This window comes from Myxocyprinus asiaticus, chromosome 15 (genome assembly GCF_019703515.2).
Source record: "Myxocyprinus asiaticus isolate MX2 ecotype Aquarium Trade chromosome 15, UBuf_Myxa_2, whole genome shotgun sequence".
NCBI classification, from domain to species: Eukaryota; Metazoa; Chordata; class Actinopteri; order Cypriniformes; family Catostomidae; genus Myxocyprinus; species Myxocyprinus asiaticus.
In genome coordinates this window covers 1,104,578-1,125,119 of record NC_059358.1, presented here as the reverse complement: position 1 = coordinate 1,125,119, position 20,542 = coordinate 1,104,578, and the positions used below count along the sequence as shown (strand labels likewise).

General features: G+C 40.5%; 1 protein-coding gene across 1 annotated transcript; it reads left to right on the top strand.

Annotated features, from left to right (window-relative positions):
• Positions 1 to 562: 562 nt before the first annotated feature.
• drd2l (dopamine receptor D2 like) lies at positions 563 to 19,086 on the top strand. The gene is made up of 8 exons (XM_051719358.1): positions 563 to 904; positions 2,881 to 2,990; positions 6,610 to 6,746; positions 8,560 to 8,765; positions 15,087 to 15,170; positions 15,266 to 15,467; positions 15,501 to 15,590; positions 18,890 to 19,086. The coding sequence occupies exons 1-8, from the start codon at positions 563 to 565 to the stop codon at positions 19,084 to 19,086; spliced, it is 1,368 nt and encodes a 455-aa protein (XP_051575318.1).
• The last annotated feature ends 1,456 nt before the right edge of the window (positions 19,087 to 20,542 follow it).

The window sequence follows — 20,542 nt, the reverse complement described above, 5'->3', positions numbered from 1 at the left end:
CACTGTCCACTGCTCAAAAGCTAATGCCGATTATTCCCCAATTTAGCCAATCGATATGATAACCCTCTGTAACATCAATAACATTATTGAAAGATCTGAAATATAATGAGTATGACATACTGTGATGGTAAGGGAATAACTCACCCAAAAATGAAAATTCTCTCATTATTTACTCACCCTCATGTCGTTTGCAGTTGCCATCGTCATGGCAACGAAGTTGTAAAATTGTCTATAACTTTCCACAGATGTGTTTAGTAAGTGATTTTATGACAGTAAAATCATGTTAACACATATATTGTTTATGTCTTGTGTCTATACTTTTGAAACAGTGAGTATTTTAATGTTTACAGATTATTGACCCCATTGACTTCCATTGTAAGTGTCTCACTGGAACACACGTTTGTGCTTTTATTAAAGAAAAGGAGGGACGAGTCAAAATGCTGACACAAATGCTGTCAATTGATCTTAACTTGCATTAAACCCGGAATATTCCTTTAACTATTCAAGTGATACAAATAAGTGTTTTGTCTTTTCAGGTCCGTGTGCCCAGAGGAGCTTCATGATGCCTCTTCTCAATGTGACCGAAGACACCAGCCCCAGCGTGACCCAGACATCATCATCTCTGTCCTTCATCACATACTCCGCCCTCTCATCTTCCCTGTCTCCAGTTCTCCCACAGTCAAACTGCTCCATGTCTTCTGCTCCCTCGTCTCCGCCGTATAACTTCTACGCCGTGTTGTTGGTGCTGCTGATCTTTTGCGTAGTGTTTGGTAACGTGCTGGTGTGCGTGGCCGTGTCACGAGAGAAAGCTCTTCAGACCACCACCAATTACCTCATTGTGTCTCTGGCCGTGTCGGACCTGCTGTTGGCCACACTGGTGATGCCCTGGGGTGTTTACCTGGAGGTCAGTAGACGTCAATTTCCAATCAAACTTGAGGTGCTGCATCAGAATGTCCATCAAGTGCAGACAATGACACGCTGTTATAGAAATGTTAAGTCATGGCATCAATTGTAGGCCAACCTGAGAGGCTAATTCGGCTTGAATTTCCTCTGCAATTTCCACTGAATATCAAGCACATAAATACATGTTCTTATAGTGGTTGTAGTCCTTTTTAGAAAATTGTTAGTAACTTACATTTTTAGAAACACAGCGGGTTTAAAATTCACGTTTGATGACTGTAATTTATATTATACTGTATAACAATACTTCAAAGTCTCTTCAAGTAGGGAACAATTAGGGCTTTCCTTAAGGAAAATGTTTGCGTTTCTCCGTTTGCAAAGTGTATCAAAATTGAAAGAAAAAATAAAAACATTACTTTTTATTGAATATTGATGTGGCAAAATAATTTCTGTGAAAAAAAAATAATAATAACAGAATCTTTTTTTTTTTTTTTTTTATGTGGCAAGGTGGCCTTTTACCCCACACTTATAATTTTATATATGATATAGTGTAAATCTAGGGGCAATAGTTATAGGACAAAATGTGTCAATTTATGCAAATGCTTGTGAGACTGTAAGATGCTTCGAGTAACAAATTAAGATCCGATAAAGCAAGAAATCCGAGATTACATGAGATTTGAAATAATTGTGTTATTTTCTGCTTTTGATGTCAAACATGAAGATGCATGTGCACAACACGTGCACACATTGGATAAGCCAGTGAGAACGCAGGTTAAGGTGTTTACATGCAACAAGAAATCAGCATAATGGGCAAAAGTCTACAGCGTGTTTACATGCATGTTCTTACACCGATTATGCTTAATAAGCCGACAACGCATGTGGTCATGTAGACGCAATAAACGCAGTTTCTTTTATCGGTGTTAGGTTAAAAACACCGTAAGAATAAATCGATCGACACGGCTACAGTTGTTTTTTTTTTCATTACGCTGATTTTGCATTACATGTAAACGCCTTAACCGGGGTTGTTACCCGTTTATCCAATGTGCACACATGTTGAGCGCATTGAGCAATAATTTCAAATCTCATGTAAACGCGGATAAAGGAATGCTGTTTAATGCATTTACATGACCACACACGTTGTCTGCTTATTTATTTTATTTAGTTTTTTTTATTTTCTCCCCCGTTTGGAATGCCCAATTCCCAATGCACTCTAAGTCCTCGTGGTGGCGTAGTGACTCGCCTCAATCCGGGTGGCGGAGGACGAATCTCAGTTGCCTCCACGTCTGAGACCGTCAATCCTCGCATCTTATCACGTGGCTTGTTGAGTGAGTTACCGCGGAGATATAGCGCATATGGAGGCTTCACGCTATTCTCCGCGGCATCCACGCACATCTCACCACACGCCCCACCGAGAGCGAGAACCACATTATAGCGACCACGAGGAGGTTACCCCATGTGACTCTACCCACCCTAGCAACCGGGCCAATTTGGTTGCTTAGGAGACCTGGCTGGATTCACTCAGCACACCCTGGATTCAAACTCACGACTCCAGGTGTGATAGTCAGCGTCAATACTCGCTGAGATACCCAGGACCCCTATGTTGTCTGCTTATTAAGCATTTTCGGTGGAAGAACGTCTCAAAAAGGCAAATTCTTTTCTGGGTTTTAAGACTACAAACTGTATTTTGTGTTATGCATATTTGGTTGTTGTCTTGTTGTAAGATCGGATACACTAACAGCTTCTGTTTGTCTCGATTATTATAGTATCAACTATTTTAGAAAAACCCGCCCCAAAATTGCACGTAAAAACAAAATGAATTGTGACTGGCTGCTTTTCTGTGTCAATCAGGAGTTTTTTTCCTGTGGATGATTCTTGGCCAGAATGAGATGCAAAGTGGAGCAGACTTTATGCTGATAGTCAAATGTCTAATATTGATGTAACTGAAAGCAGCAGCTGTTTTAATTGATGTGTTTCTGTTAGGTTGTGGGCGAATGGAGGTTCAGTAGAATCCACTGTGACATCCTGCTCACCCTCGACGTTATGATGTGTACCGCCAGCATCCTCAACTTATGTGCCATCAGCATCGACAGGTGACAGTTCTGTGCCTCCTCCTGTACATAACCCTAACCCTAACTCGCATCCCATTTTCATCTCAGTGCTGTTTATTTCCACAGCCGTGTCCTGAGAATAAGAATTGCTCTAATTACCATTTTAGCAATTTCCTAATCTGTTGCGCCTCAGCCTTGTTTGGCGCTTTGCTTGACCTGAATTTATCTCTGGCTTAAATCCACTCAAGGCAATTACATGCCAGCGATGGAAAAGCAGACTCGAGGAGATTATGAATTATAAATCCTACCGTGTTTTACAGGCACTATTTTCCACCTGTGGGGAGTTTTAGCAAACGCTGCTCCTCATTAAAACCAGAACTGGAACTGTGTGGGAAAATTGCAAGCATGCAGTAACGTAGAGCTACATGAATAACTTATGACTGTTAGAGATAAGAGCGGTTCATTTCTCAACATCATGTTATTATCCAGATGTAAAGCCTTTATTTCTTGAGAGTTTAAAAGGAAGTAAATCTGACTCATGGAGTCTCGCTTTAAAATCCAAAGATTTTCCTTATTGAATGCATTTTTGCTGTTTCAACCCATTCATTTCTCTTCTGAATGGAAATGACATTTTTATTCATCTCCAAAAGCAGTTTGGCTTTTGACAAATTGCAGTAATTCTAAATGAAAGTATTTTAAATGAGTTTCCACAAAAATATAGATTTTGTATTTATTTATTTATTTATCTGGAGGGCAATTCAGTCTGCTAAAAGACTAAAATGTCTTTTGATAGTTAAAGTCATATAACAAATGATTAACAAGATGGAAAGTGGTTTTAAGGACATATTTAAGGACCCTGAAAATGTAGCAATTAAAACAAGATTCATAAGAAAACATGTTTTCATATTAGAGAAAAAGATATATGTAGAAACACCTCATAAATTGACAGTTTTCTATGTAAGAATTAGAAGTTGGCCAATAGTGGATTTTGCAGATACTGATATCTAACGTGGTGGAAAAGGCCAATAACCGATTAATCGGCCGATAATTTTAATAATGAATTTATAGAACGTTAAAAAACTTTCTTAGTCTTTCCTCACTATGACGGGCACAGACATAGAGGCTACAAGAGTTAAAAATCCCAGATGCAGTTTACTGTAAAACGAAAATCCCAATAATATTCAGAAGCATAATGTATGCGCTTATTTCGGGACTCTTATTTTGAAATGGAGACATGGCCCCGTAACAATGCTCTATATGTCACTATTTACCAAATAAGCTTTTTATAGCCTATATATTCACCAGATTAAGGTTTTTGTATTAGGGCCAGTGGCGGATTTAGGCATGGGTGACATGGGCAGTTGCCCAGGGGGGTGGCACGAGGCACCCACACAGACCCCCCCCATCATCAACTTTGGGGGCGTGTTGAAGCGGGTTTCAAGGTGCCATACAATCACCCCCCACCCCTAGCTAGAACCGCTACTGATTACGGCTGTCAATCGATTAAAATTTTTAATCAAATTAATTACATCACATGCCGATTAATTAATCGAATTAATTGCAATTAATCGCAATTAAACGCATGTAATCATTATTTGCTGAGAAAGGCCCCCAAATAAAGATAATTCATATAAATAATGCATAATAATTCAAATGTTTATAAATACAATATCTGTAAATATAATAAATATATAATACAGATTGAAATTCAGTTTGAAATATATTGCATTATTGTGGCAGATGAATAAAGCATTGATTACACAAATTTTTTATTCTGATATCATTGAACAAGCCTACAGTTGAGAGAAATCTGTTTTGTAAAGAGTTCATCGATGTGTCCATTTCTCACAGTATGCATTTTTGCGTTCCATCTGCGCTATTTTGATTTGTCGCTCTATGTACATGTGCACCAGATGGACGTGTTTGGAGCATTTCACTGGTATTCAGCATCATAAACACTGCATTTTTAGGATGCTGTGTCAAGTAAAAAGTATTTTGAAAATCGCATCTCAAGATTTCTGTATGTTGTTAAAGAGAAGAAAGCAATTATTGGCACCGATTAATCGGTAAAACCGATATATCATCTACCTCTAGTAAAAAGAGCGAAATATTATGATTTCTCTCTTTAAAATGGAGTGTAACAAGGTTAAAATGGGCAAGGAGGAGGCGGGAACTGGCTGAACAGTCAAAATAATGTTTAATGAAAACTTGAAAAGACACAAACATTAACACACACAGCAGCTGCGTGTGGCTCTCTCTCTCCCGAACTGCCACATCCGGCTGCACTTATCCCTCTCCTCGGCTGATTAGCTCGATTGGGGGCCGGGCATGCATAGTCACGGCCCGGCCCTGCCCTCCTCCTCGTCACACTCCTCCTTCCTTTGCCTCAGGCCGGGGAATCCCCGGCATGACATACATCCCCCCTTTCCTCCTTTCTGGGGGTGGGGGGGGGGGGCTGCGCCTGCTGGTACGCTTTTCCCCACTTCTCTAGAGCTGGGGATGGGGACTAGGGGAGGGGAAAAAATAGGAGAGGGAAAGGGCAAGGCGACAGTGAGAGAGAGAGAGGACAGAGAGAAAAAAAATTGCTCGCCAGTTCCCAGACACGCCATCGCCTGGTCTTTGACCACTCCTCCACCCTCTGGCAGATGACAGCCACTCCTCCCCAGGCAGACCAGAGTGAGTTCTCTGACCCCTGACGGATGGAACGCCCCTCTGCGTTCTGGCAGCCAGTAGCGAGCCCCTCCGCCCATGGCAGCGGCTCCAATGCTCCAGGCGGCCGGCAGCGAGCCCCTCCTCCCCCTGTGGATGGCGGCCGTTACTCCTCCATCCCCCAACGGACAGCCATGGCTACTCTTTTGGGCAGACGGCAGTGGCGAGGACTCCACGACAGCGCATTCCTCCTCTTCCCGGGTTTTGGCACCAATGTATCAAGGTTAAAATGGGCAAGGAGGAGGCGGGAACCGGCTGAACAGTCAAAATAATGTTGAATGAAAACTTAAAAAGACACAAACATTAACACACACGGCAGCTGCGTGTGGCTCTCTCACGAACTACCAGATCCAGCTGCATTTATCCCTCTCCTCGGCTGATTACCCCGAATGGGGGCCGGGCGTGCATAGTCACCACCCGGCCCTCCTCCTCGTCACATGGAGTTTGATATTTTATTCAGTACATTAAGATATTAAGAATTGTGTTCATTATTACTTCACCTCATTAGCCTTTCTCAAAACAACCTGACATAAAGAGAACTTATTTACCTCTGGATGAAGATGAATTAAAAAGTCTTTGCTCGCCTCATTATAATCAATGTTATTGACGTTTGCAGATTTACAAACATAACAGACAATTGACCATGTTGATGGACTATAATTATGTGCACTATGAAACATGTATACATGGTGCACAGTAGGCACATTTCCTGTATGCATTGAATAATGCAAGTTGTTTCACTTACTATTTAAAAATAGTATGCAGTATACTGTGTATAGTGTGCATTATTGATTAATCTTGTATAGTGTTCCGAACATAGCCTGTGACTCCTTGTGTGATTGGTTTTGCATTTTTAACATTTTTGTTATTGTTTACCCCTGTTGCATGTTACATAATTAACACCAGCATGTGTTGCACGTTCATTTAAATATGCATGCGTGTTGACATGCAGGTACACGGCTGTGGCGATGCCGTTGCTGTATAACACACGCTACAGCTCCAGGAGGAGAGTGGCGCTGATGATCGCTGTCGTCTGGTTCCTCTCGTTTGCCATTTCCTGCCCACTTTTGTTTGGTCTCAATAACACAGGTACAAACGCTCACCTAAACCTTTACCAAACAAACTAGGCTTGATTTGAAATAGCATACTACCATACTACTCTTACAGTTTCTGCCATATATCGAGTAGTATGGTGGTAAGCTATTCCAAACATCTGCATTGCCAGAATTAGACTACTTTTTTCCCCCTCCAATTGTCTTCTTTGTTGTCTTCATGCATGTCTTTCAAACCTGTATGCTGTTTAATTTTTATCTTGTATGACTAACACATTGAGAAAATTTTGAAGAATCTTCACGCAACAACAACAGTTCATAGTGACCACATCTGTCAACTCTAAAAGGAAAAAAATACTATAAAATACCATAAATGTATAATAAATGTACAATAAAAGTAGCCTCACAACAGCTTTGTGGGAAGAACAGACCCAAATTAAAGTTGTTATTCACTGATAGGATCCGCTGCAGTGCTCAAATCTCATTCTCCACCCGTTGATTTGAACTGGCATGATGCGTTTGGTTATGAAATGTGGGAGAACCAGTGTTGTTTTTTTGTATTTATTTTTTATCCCCTTTTCTCCCAATTTGGAATGCCCAATTCCCACTACTTAGTAGGTCCTCGTGGTGGCGTGATTACTTACCTAAATCCGGGTGGAGGAGGACAGCCTTAGTTGCCTCCACATCTGAGACCGTCAATCCGTGCATCTTATCACGTGACTCGTTGTGCATGACACCGCGGAGACTCACAGCATGTAGAGTCTCATGCTACTCTCCACGATCCACACACAACTTACCACACGCCCCATTGAGAGCGAGAACTACTAATCACGACCACGAGGAGGTTACCCCATGTGACTCTACCCTCCCTAGCAACCGGGTCAATTTGGTTGCTTAGAAGACCTGGCTGGAGTCGCTCAGCACACCCTGGATTCGAACTCGCGACTTCAGGGGTGGTAGTCAGCGTCAATACTCGCTGAGCAGGGGGCCTGGGTAGCTCAGTTGTAAAGATGCTGGCTACCACCCCTGGAGTTCACTAGTTCGAATCCAGGGCATGCTGAGTGACTCCAGTCAGGTCTCCTAAACAACTAAATTGGCCTGGTTGCTAGGGAGGGCAGAGTCACATGGGGTAGCCTCCTCGTGGGTCACTACAATGTGGCTCGTTCTCAGTGGTGAGTTGAGCATGGATGCCGCAGTGGATGTCGTGAAGCCTCCACATGTGCTATGTCTCTGTAGCAACGTGCTCAAGCCACGTGATAAGATGCGTGGATTGATGGTCTCAGACATGGACGCAGCTAGGATTCATCCTCCGCCACCTGGATTGAGGCAAATCACTATGCGACCACGAGGACTTAAAAGCACATTGGGAATTGGGCATTCCAAATTGGGAGAAAAAGGAAAAAAAATATATATATAAAATACTCGCTGAGCTACCCAGGCCCCCCTTACTGACTAATTAACATTTTTGGTTATTTTTGAAGCGCTGTTTGAAGTAAAACCTGTTTGTAGAATTTAAAGTTTTTAGTATATGAAACCTGTCGAGAACATGAATCAAAAGAAAGAAATAAGAAATTACAGTCGGCCTACACATAAATGTAGCCTGGTTTTAGAACAATTAATATTTCTGGCATAGTGACAGTATTTTTATAATAATTAAGCACAACTCCTCCCATATTGTTACTGTGATGACAAAATAGAGCACTAATGTGAAAAAATACCCATTATTTATTTTAATATATCCTAAGTGCTCAGATATTTCTTCGACTGTAATGCTGTAAAGACGGCTGCGTCAACCAATGTACTCGTGAGATTTATCCATGTATTTCTGTCATTTTCTCTGGATTCTTCAGCCAGTCAGGAAGGAAGAGACTGCAGTTTTGCAGACCCTGCATTCGTGGTCTACTCATCTGTTGCATCCTTCTACGTTCCTTTCATTGTCACGCTGCTAGTGTACGTGCAGATCTGCATGGTGCTGCGCAGACGCGGCAGGCGCACTGCACCTTCACGCAGACACGGCCTTCACCCCGAGCGCAGAGACAGCCAGAGACCTCGCAAGGTTTGATGGGGACATTTGTTCACTGGAGTATACAACTGTGTCTGTGGTGCAGAGCTCAGCAAAATACAAAATTTAAGAATTGCTTCCCTTTCTACGAGTGTGTATTTCAATTGAACTGGCCACACCCTACAGGGTGTTGAATTGTAATTTTCATTAGTAATTAATTAATTGCAAATCAGTGAAATTCAACACAGAGGAATTACATTAGTCCAACACAAGTTTTGAAACAAAACTTGAATTAAAAAAACAACTTTAATTTGGCTAATAATGCCGGTTTATTCCCTGATGTGTAGAATACATTTTGTTTCTCATTTGTTGACTTAAACTTAGAATTGCATTTTAATTTAAAAGGTGTTCCCAATTGAATTCTGAATGCCACTCAATGAGACAATTTTGACTTTTGGGTGAACTATTCCTATTAATATTTAATGATTTGATTTTAAATAATTTGGCCCACCATACTCATACTGTAACGTTGGTGTCTGGAGTGGAGGAGGAAGAGAAGAGATGCAAGAGTAAGTACTTTTAATCATAATCATTGGAGTAGATCAATCGCTGGAGTGGAAACAAACAACAAATCTTACCTCACAACGTAACACCTCACCCAACGTAACACCTCACCCAACGTAACACCTCACCCAACGTAACACCTCACCCAACGTAACACCTCACCCAACGTAACACCTCACCCAACGTAACACCTCAAGGACTGACAAATGATGAGCAAAACTAGAGGGTATTTATACACAGAAAACTAATGAGGGAATGGAAGGCAGGTGAGGATGATGATGAACAGATGGAAGTGATTAGGGCAGTGAATTCTGGGAAATGTAGTGCAGGGGAAAACTTCAAAATCAGAGTCCTTGAAGAAAATGAGGGAGACAGACTGTGACACATACTGCAAAAAAATTATTTTCTTCTTCTTCTTTTCTTCTTTATTTATTTATAAAGCACAAATAAACACAACAAAAGTTGACCACTGTGCTGTACAGAACCGGGTTTCAACATAAAACAAATAGAATAAAAAATAAATAGAACAAATAATAATTACATAGTCACATTTTTTCTTTTTATTTATTGTGCTGTAAAAACCAAAAAACAAGAAATAAAAATAAAAAGATAATAAGAAATAATTACATAGTCGATTTATGATGAATTAAATGCCAAGGTAAAAAGGTAAGACTTTAGCTTATATCTGAACTCATGTAAGGAGGTGGCAGATCTGACAGTCAGAGGTAGGCTGTTCCATAACTTAAGGCCACCTCTCAGCTTTATTCTTGATCTGGGAAAGGACTGGATGTTCTGATCAGCGGATCGTAAACATCTGATAGGCTTTATTAAGCTTAGCAGATCCGACAGATAGACAGGCGCCAGGCCATTTAGTGACTTTAAAGACCTTATATGCTCACGTTTACGCACCCCAAGTCTGGCAGCAGCATTTTGGAAGCATTTGAAGTCGTATGATAGAGGACTTGGATATTTCGGTATATAAAGAATTACAATAATCCAAGTGCGATAAAATGAAAACATGGATAACTCTCTCAAGGTCTTTAAAAGATAAGAAAGACTTAACTTTGGCCAGAAGTTTCAGATGAAAAAATCTTGACTTAACCACTGAACTAATATGTTGATCAAGCTTGAGGGAAGAATCAAAAATCACTCCCAAGTTTTCGACAGCTGGTTTGATGTAAGATGTCAGATTGCCAAGATTAAGGTTTGTATTATTGAGTGGTGGTGGCGTAGTGGGCTAAAGCACATAACTGGTAATCAGAAGGTTGCTGGTTTGATACCCATAACCACCACCGTTTTGTCCTTGGGCAAGGCACTTAACTCCAGGTTGCTCTGGGGGATTGTCCCTGTAATAAGTGCACTGTAAGTCGCTTTGGATAAAAGCGTCTGCCAAATGCATAAATGTAAATGGAGTGGTGGTGGCATAGTGGGCTAAAGCACATAACTGGTCATCAGAAGGTTGCTGGTTAAATCCCCACAGCCATCACCATTGTGTCCTTGAGCAAGGTTCTTAACTCCAGGTTGCTCTGGGGGATTGTCCCTGTAATAAGTGCACTGTAAGTCGCTTTGGATAAAAGCGTCTGCCAAATGCATAATTGTAAATGGAGTGGTGGTGGCATAGTGGGCTAAAGCACATAACTGGTCATCAGAAGGTTGCTGGTTAAATCCCCACAGCCATCACCATTGTGTCCTTGAGCAAGGTTCTTAACTCCAGGTTGCTCTGGGGGATTGTCCCTGTAATAAGTGCACTGTAAGTCACTTTGGATAAAAGCGTCTGCCAAATGTAAATGCATTACCATTTAACCACAGTGGGCCCAAACACAATAACTTCCATTTTGCTCTCATTTAAATTTAAGAAATTCGATGACATCCAAGATCTAATATCGGCCAGACATGCAAGCAGGATTTCTAGACCTTTCTTGTCATTTTGTTTCATCGGCAGATAAATTTGGGTGTCATCTGCATAAAAATGGAAAGCCACTCCATGCTTCCTTAAAACTGACCCTAGTGGGAGCATATAAAGGAAGAAAAGGGTGGGAGCAAGAATGGAGCCTTGAGGGACACCAAAGGTAAAGGGAGCTACAGAAGAAACAGAACATCCAATACCTCCTGAGAAAGTTATATCGCTAAGATAAGATTTGAACCAACAAAGGGCACTTCCTCGGATACCCACACAGTGTTCCAGGTGTGACATAAGAATGCCATGGTCAACAGTGTCAAACGCTGCACTCAAATCTAATAGCAATACAATTGCAGAATCCCCAGTATCAACAGATAGCGAGATGTCATTTAAAACCCTTAGGAGAGCCGATTCAGTACTATGTTTTTTTCCTAAAACCAGACTGACATTTTTCAAAAATGCTGTTAATTTCCAAGAAACTCTGCAATTGATCTAACACAACTTTCTCAAAGGTAGATTTGAGATTGGTCTAAAATGAGATAAATCTGTTGGGTCCAAATTTGGGTTTTTCAGTCACGGTTTCACCAAGGCATGTTTAAAAGTACGCTGGAACATACCCAGATAAAAGACTGTTATTTACTACTGATAAGAGCCACATCCTAACACTATCGAATATCTGTTTAAAAAAGTGTATAGGAACGATATCAACAGAAGAAGTGGTGGGCTTCAACTGAGCAACTATGTTCATTAAGAAGGACATAGAGATCGGCTCAAATGTATTTAAGAACATGGTACAGCTGGGAGGATCCAAAGGATCATCTGTTGAAGGCACAATCGACTGTTTAATCACTGCTATTTTATCCACAAAGAAATTCAGAAGATGTTCACATAGTGTGGAAGACTCATCAGGATCGGTATAGGATTTATGACAGATTTTAAGATATTAAACAGAGTCCTGGGTCTGTTTGAGTTGTTAAATATTGTGTCAGAAAATTAATTAGACTTTGCAGCTTTCACCGCTTTTTGATATTTAATTAGAGATTCCCGTAAGATTTCAAAAGTCACTTGTAACATCCTTTTTCCATCTACGTTCTGCCCTCCTGCAAGCTTGCCTTAATAAACGAGTATTGCTGTTTAACCATGGTTCAACAGTATCTAAGATATCAATGCACATTGAATTAAACACGTTAAGAAACTCATCAACATTTAAGGTGTTTGCAAGATGTTCAACAGAGTGCAAAAGACCAGCCTCACTAAATGCTGCGGCAGATTCCTCTCCAGATGTTGGACCAATTTTTCATGTCCATCGTGAAGTTTCTCTTCTCTTTAATTTTAAAGACAAGTATTTTTGTCTTGTTTTCCAGTAAAATGATTCTTAAACATTCTTAAAACGTGATTTATTTATATTTGTTGACATGAAAACAATTAACAAAACCATCAAAATATATTTTAATTTCGCCAGAAATTATCCACTACTTTGTCTTGGGCAATTAAAACTGAAATATTTCAAGAATTATTATGAATGCTGTTTGAAACTTAGAATTGCATTTTAATTTTAATTTTGAATGCCACTCAACTAGACCAAAGTATTCAAAATTAAATAATTAAATAAATATTTAAATAAATCATAACATTTTTAATAAATGTAATCATAATACATCAGTAAATAAATAAATGGCCTTTTTATTCAGGGACTAAAAATGAAATGTTTTTCATTTCGGTCCGTTCTGAGCAAAAAAACGGTATTTTTTCATTCCGGTTCAGAAGTTCTGCAGCCTCCTTTCCGAATGGTTACCAGTTAGAACCGAATAAAAGTTCGATTAATAACGTTCTTTTTAAAGTGACAGTACTCTGTGCTAAGGGGTGGGTGAAATACCAACTGCAGCGTTGCCAGATCTCACAAGAGAAACAAGCGACCTGGTCTGGAAAAACAAGCCCAAAATAAGCCACTCGCCTCACCAAAATAACCAAAAATAAACAATATTTTTTTTTTCCTATGTGGTGGATTTATTGGCATAGAAATCATAACAAGCAGTTAATTAACAGTTAAGTATAATTTTATTTACAGATCTGCTTCTGGGTCAAAACCCGACAGCATCAAATCTGTATTAATGCGTCATATCTAACAATAACTCAGTGAAGACTTGGAAACAACCGAGAAATAAACTTTTTACCACTAATAGTGTTTTCCTTGTATCAGGATCAGCCGTGCATGTATATGTATTAATTATACATAGTTATTAAAAAGGTCTTCATTCAGAGAATGTTTCATTCATAACGGAGAATCAGGCAAATAAAACTTTCCTTCAAGATTAAAGCGCATTTCATTTTTTTGGGCGACAGGAAGTGATGTAGTTCCAAAAATGTGCTGTGATAAACCCATTGGCCTTTATTTCCATGATAAAATTATCGTAACTAAATTAACCGGTTATAACCGGTTACCAGCATTTAAAAATAACGTTTTCACCCTGGAACAATTGAAAATAACTTAGTTCCGGTTTTCGGTTACATTCAGCTAAATAATCTGTTTGTTTTCGGTTTTCGTTTTCATTCCTTGAACCATTTTTAGTCCCTGTTTTTATTTAATTTTAGCCCTAGTTTGTGTCCATTTTCGTTTCAGTCATATCTCTGGTAACCCTAAAAAAATGACAAGACATGCAGCTTGTGCTTAAATGTAAAATCAGTCACTTTTTATTCAAGCACAAGCTGCTTGACTTTTCATTTTCAGGATTACAGTCATCGGCATGTCAGTCAACGACAGCCGGTGTCACCTTTCAAAATCGATTTCTTTAGACTTTCTGATTAGTGAGTTTAAGTGCGTTTTTTACACACTGCAACTATGGCTAAATTCAATGCAATATGGGATTTCTTGTTCAATCTTGCAGATGAAGCCAAACAAAACATTCACAATCACTTTATTTTAAGTCATCTATAGAAAATGTAAGGGAAATGCTGGCCGAAGTAAATGCTATTAATGACAGTAGTTTTGGCTTAGGTGTGAGGACCAGTATTAACGGTGTTGAAATGTATGTTCGACTGGAAAATGCACAACATGATGTTGATTCTGTGAGAGAAGATCATTATGGAAGAAGACGTCCTACTTTGAAAGGTGATTCCGACTGGTGCTGAGTGAGGATAGTTGTAACCCTGAAAAGGAAAAGACATGAAAAATCAACCCATAATAATGCTAAAATGAAAATGGACACAAACTAATGCTGAAACTAATGCGGCCTAAATGCACTATGAACTAACAATGCACAATTGTATTTTTGTAAACTAACATAAACAAAGATTAATAAATGCTGTAAAAATATATATTGTTTAATGTTAGTTCATGATACCTAATGCATTAAGTAATGTTAACAAATGGAACCTTATTGTAAAGTGTTACCATTTCTAAACACATTTTGTAATGTATTTAATGATTTATTTAAAGGAAAGTTCACCCAAAAATGAAAATGGTCTCATTATTCACTTACCCTGATACCATCCCAGATGTGTATGACTGTCTTTCTTCAGCAGAACACAAATGAAGATTTTTAGAAGCAGATAGAGCTCTATCAGGTCCTTATAATGTAAGTAAACAGGTGCCAGCACTTTGACGGTCCAAAAGTCACATTTAAGCAGCATAAAAGTAATCCATACGACTCCAGTTGATCAGTGAATGTCTTCTGAAGTGAATCGATACGATCAGTATGGGTTTTCCAATGAAAGATTATTATAATTTTACCTTTGCTTTAATGTAAAGTTTCAACATTTAACATTAATTTTGACTATAGAAGGGCTCTGTCCAGAGATTAAAATCCAAAATGCTAAATAAACCTGTGGAAGATCTATTATGAAGCAATCAATGTTTTTTCTCTCTCTCTCTCTGTGTGTGTGTTGTGTGTGTGTGTGTTTTTGTTTGTCAGAATAAGTGCACTCATCCTGAGGATGTCAAGTTGTGCACTTTAATCCTAAAACCTCCTACGGCTGCTCCGCAATGCAAGAAAGTGGTGAAAAAATTTCTACTACTCATACTGTCCTTCTGCTTATTTCAATCACCTTATAAATGTGAATGTGTGTGAATCAGCATGTGTCCCTCTGTCAGACGCTGGTGAAAGAGGCCGTGGTTCATCCGCTGGAAGCAGATCCGGTGTGTTTTCTGGGTCAGGAGAGAGAGCAGCAGCAGATGCAGTCACAGCAACCTGGACGTGCTCAAATCTCAGTGGCCCCGAGTCCCACTTGCCCCTGCTCCACGCAGTCGACCCCGGGCCCTCACAGGGCCACACTGCAGGAGGGCATGCACGGCCGTCAGGGATGGAGAGAGAGGAATTCAGAAAGAGAAAAAGGAGCCACAGTGAAGGAGAGAGTGAGAGGACGACTGTCACAGCAGAAAGAGAGGAAGGCAACACAGATGTTGGCCATTGTTTTAGGTGAGAACAGAAACAGTCTCCCCTTTTCCACTGAAACAGTGCTGGTACCCAATTTGGAATCGTTCCACTTATTTCCACTTCAGAAAAAGCTGGAAAAACTGGCTCTGCACCGGCTCGCATAATGTCTGCACTTAGTAAAGTTTCCAGTCATTTCCACCACACCAAACAATGACTGTCCCACAGTTGAGGCATCATTACTACCACACCAAACAATGACTGTCCAACAGTTGAGGTGTCATTTCCACCACACCAAACAATGACTGTCCCACAGTTGAGGCATCATTTCCACCACACCAACAATGACTGTCCCACAGTTGAGGCGTCATTTCCACCGCACCAAACAATGACTGTCCCACAGTTGAGGCATCATTTCCACCACACCAACAATGACTGTCCCACAGTTGAGGCATCATTTCCACCACACCAAACAATGACTGTCCCACAGTTGAGACATCATTTCCACCACAGCAAACAATGACTGTCCCACAGTTGAGGCGTCATTTCCACCACAGCAAACAATGACTGTCCCACAGTTGAGACATCATTTCCATCACACCAAACAATGACTGTCCCACAGTTGAGACATCATTTCCACCACAGCAAACAATGACTGTCCCACAGTTGAGACATCATTTCCACCACAGCAAACAATGACTGTCCCACAGTTGAGGCGTCATTTCCACCACAGCAAACAATGACTGTCCCACAGTTGAGGCGTCATTTCCACCACAGCAAACAATGACTGTCCCACATTTGAGGCGTTATTTCCACCACAGCAAACAATGACTGTCCCACATTTGAGGCGTTATTTCCACCACAGCAAACAATGACTGTCCCACAGTTGAGGCGTCATTTCCACCACACCAAACAATGACTGTCCCACAGTTGAGGCGTCATTTCCACCACAGCAAACAATGACTGTCCCACAGTTGAGGCGTCATTTCCACCACACCAAACAATGACTGTCCAACAGTTGAGGCGTCATTTCCACCACACCAAACAGTGACTGTCCCACAGTTGAGGCATCATTTCCACCACACAAAACAATGACTGTCCCACAGTTGAGGCGTCATTTCCACCACACAAAACAATGACTGTCCCACAGTTGAGGCGTCATTTCCACCACAGCAAACAATGACTGTCCCACAGTTGAGGCGTCATTTCCACCACACCAAACAATGACTGTCCAACAGTTGAGGCGTCATTTCCACCACACCAAACAATGACTGTCCCACAGTTGAGGCGTCATTTCCACCACAGCAAACAATGACTGTCCCACAGTTTAGGCGTCATTTCCACCACACCAAACAATGACTGTCCCTCAGTTGAGGCGTCATTTCCACCACACCAAACAATGAATGTCCCACAGTTGAGGCGTCATTTCCACCACAGCAAACAATGACTGTCCCACAGTTGAGGCGTTATTTCCACCACAGCAAACAATGACTGTCCCACATTTGAGGCATTATTTCCACCACAGCAAACAATGACTGTCCCACAGTTGAGGCGTCATTTCCACCACACCAAACAATGACTGTCCCACAGTTGAGGCGTCATTTCCACCACAGCAAACAATGACTGTCCCACAGTTGAGGCGTCATTTCCACCACACCAAACAATGACTGTCCAACAGTTGAGGCGTCATTTCCACCACACCAAACAATGAATGTCCCACAGTTGAGGCATCATTTCCACCACACAAAACAATGACTGTCCCACAGTTGAGGCGTCATTTCCACCACACAAAACAATGACTGTCCCACAGTTGAGGCGTCATTTCCACCACAGCAAACAATGACTGTCCCACAGTTTAGGCGTCATTTCCACCACACCAAACAATGACTGTCCCTCAGTTGAGGCGTCATTTCCACCACACCAAACAATGAATGTCCCACAGTTGAGGCGTCATTTCCACCACAGCAAACAATGACTGTCCCACAGTTGAGACGTCATTTCTACCACACCAAACAATGACTGTCCCACAGTTGAGGTGTCATTTCCACCACAGCAAACAATGACTGTCCCACAGTTGAGGTGCCATTTCCACCACAGCAAACAATGACTGTCCCACAGTTGAGGCGTCATTTCCACCACAGCAAACAATGACTGTCCCACAGTTGAGGTGTCATTTCCACCACACCAAACAATGACTGTCCCACAGTTGAGGCGTCATTTCCACCACACCAAACAATGACTGTCCCACAGTTGAGGCATCATTTCCACCACAGCAAACAATGACTGTCCCACAGTTGAGGCGTCATTTCCACCACAGCAAACAATGACTGTCCCAGAGTTGAGGCGTCATTTCCACCACACCAAACAATGACTGTCCCACAGTTGAGGCGTCATTTCCACCACAGCAAACAATGACTGTCCCACAGTTTAGGTGTCATTTCCACCACACCAAACAATGACTGTCCCTCGGTTGAGGCGTCATTTCCACCACACCAAACAATGACTGTCCCACAGTTGAGGCGTCATTTCCACCACGCAAAACAATGACTGTCCCACAGTTGAGGCATCATTTCCACCACACAAAACAATGACTGTCCCACAGTTGAGGTGTCTTTCCACCACACCCCAAACAATGACTGTCCCTCAGTTGAGGCATCATTTCCACCACACCAAACAATGACTGTCAAACAGGGAAATCACATGACAAACAAGGAACAGGAACAAGGAAGAGAAGCTAAACTACAAAATAAAAGACATGAAATCAAAATATGAAAACATGAACAAAAACACACAAACACATGACATTAACCAAGTGGACCAAAGTGTCAGTGAAGAGCATGAAATATGAGACAAAACAAAAAAAAATCTAGGAAAATATCACTGTTTTTATTGGCCGTCATTTTTTATTTCGTCATTGTGTTTCCTTTTTGTCCATTTTATTTGAAGTATTAACAATATTATTTCCATCGGCGTCATCAACACAAAACAGAATTTGAGATGTGCTGGAAATTAGTTTTCATGACTTGAATGACATAAATCTTCTGTGATGTATGAACACACACTGTTGGACATTGTTAGTGGACAAATTAAATCAACTACTTTCTAGAAGTCCACAGTGATAAAAGTGCCTGAAGTTGAAGAAACATCCCTATATTTTACTTTATTCATTATATATTTTTAAGAGCTTTTTGTCAAGCAAGCCTGTGATTGCAAGATGCTAAATTAAATGACTCGAATGTTACAATGCGTAAACTAGGAGTGAAACTTATAATCAAACAAAAAACATAGGATGGCCACAAATTTTCATGTTTTTCATGTGTTCTTTGGTCTGCTTTCATCTGCAGGTGTGTTCATCATATGCTGGCTGCCGTTTTTCCTCACACACGTGTTGAAAGCTCACTGCAGCAGCTGCTGCATCTCACTGTCGCTCTACAGCGCAGTCACATGGCTGGGTTACCTGAACAGCGCTGTCAACCCCGTCATCTACACCACCTTCAACATCGAGTTCCGCAAAGCCTTCATTAAGATCCTGCACTGCTGACTAACCATGCGACAATGGAGGAATTTGCTCAACGACAGAAGCTTAGGACCACGACAGCTTGAAGCGCAGGATGTACCTCTGATGAAAAAATTACGAAAAAGACAAGCCATTTGAAAAGGCAAAGACATCGACTTTGGAGACTTTTCTGTGGATTTGATTGTGTAAAAGTGTGAGCAGCAGAAGTATAGTCACTCTTTTGATTACACTACTGTGACAACAGCATCACAGAAAAACTATATTTTAAATAATGTTTTACCCTCTTGGTAAAAGACTGACTGATGCTTTTGGCATCACTAAATGTATAATTTAAAGACGTAAAAAAATTAAAAAAATGTGAACATGCATTTCATGAAATGTATTTTATGCAGGTATGCAAATGCTTACATGAATGCTTAGCTGACACATACATAATTATGTTCTTTAGGCAACACTGAGACTTGCGTTGCATCAAAATTAGTGCTCTGACACTTTTTGAAATGCAGTGATGCATGAAATGGAGCTTTCATTGCTAAAAGTGTTTGTGAATTGTGTACTTGTGTAAAGTATGTCTCAGGCCTTATCCTCGTGCGACCCCTCGTCCACATGTGTGGACGTTGTATTTTGGCTTCACTATACGCAACAATTCACAAGACTTTACACTGACATTTAAGGGTTAAACTTCTGTCGCGCCGCATTACGTGACATAACAACATGCTGTCAATTTCCATGAAGCACTACTACGGGCACAGTGCCAACAAAAGCGCCTCTGCTAAGAAACCTCTTTAAGTTTTTTGAGTGAAATCTGTTTGGTTGTAAAGAGTAGCGTCTTTAATTTCGTTTGATATGCCGCTTTAAAAAATCCATGTGTTATTGCGTTAGTGCACTGATAAACATGATGTCCACATATGTGGAAAATGGGACTTTATTCCCTCAAAAGTTGAAAAAATATTTTATTTTAATAACTTTCAACATTAACCCATCTGTGGTCATTTCACTTCATTTTAATATACATTTAGTTATATTTTATCTTGTTATCACTGTACAATACAGTTCTATTAACATTAATAAATGCATTCCTATATATTTAATGTGCATTATCACATGGAGAATTAATGTATTCATGCAAAAGCTGAAAAATGTGTCTTTCAGAGGCTTTATATGGAGTTAGGATGAAAATAAGGTGCATTTCAAACTATTCTGAGACCAGTGCAGACAGACAGCACACTGGAGGTTAAGTCATTCACTAAATAGGGAGCAAGGGAGCATCCTATAGGTCTCTATGCAGTTAAGTGCATCTGATCAAATCAAAAGTTCAGTTTCAGGCTGCAGATGATGTTTGGATCACTCAACATGTTTGACAGACATGTGACAATGATAATCAGTACATAGATTCAGAATTTATAATGTATCATTTTATTTTAATATAGTTGGCAGTGATTGAACGATGCTGGACATTACTATGAATCAGAATTAATTA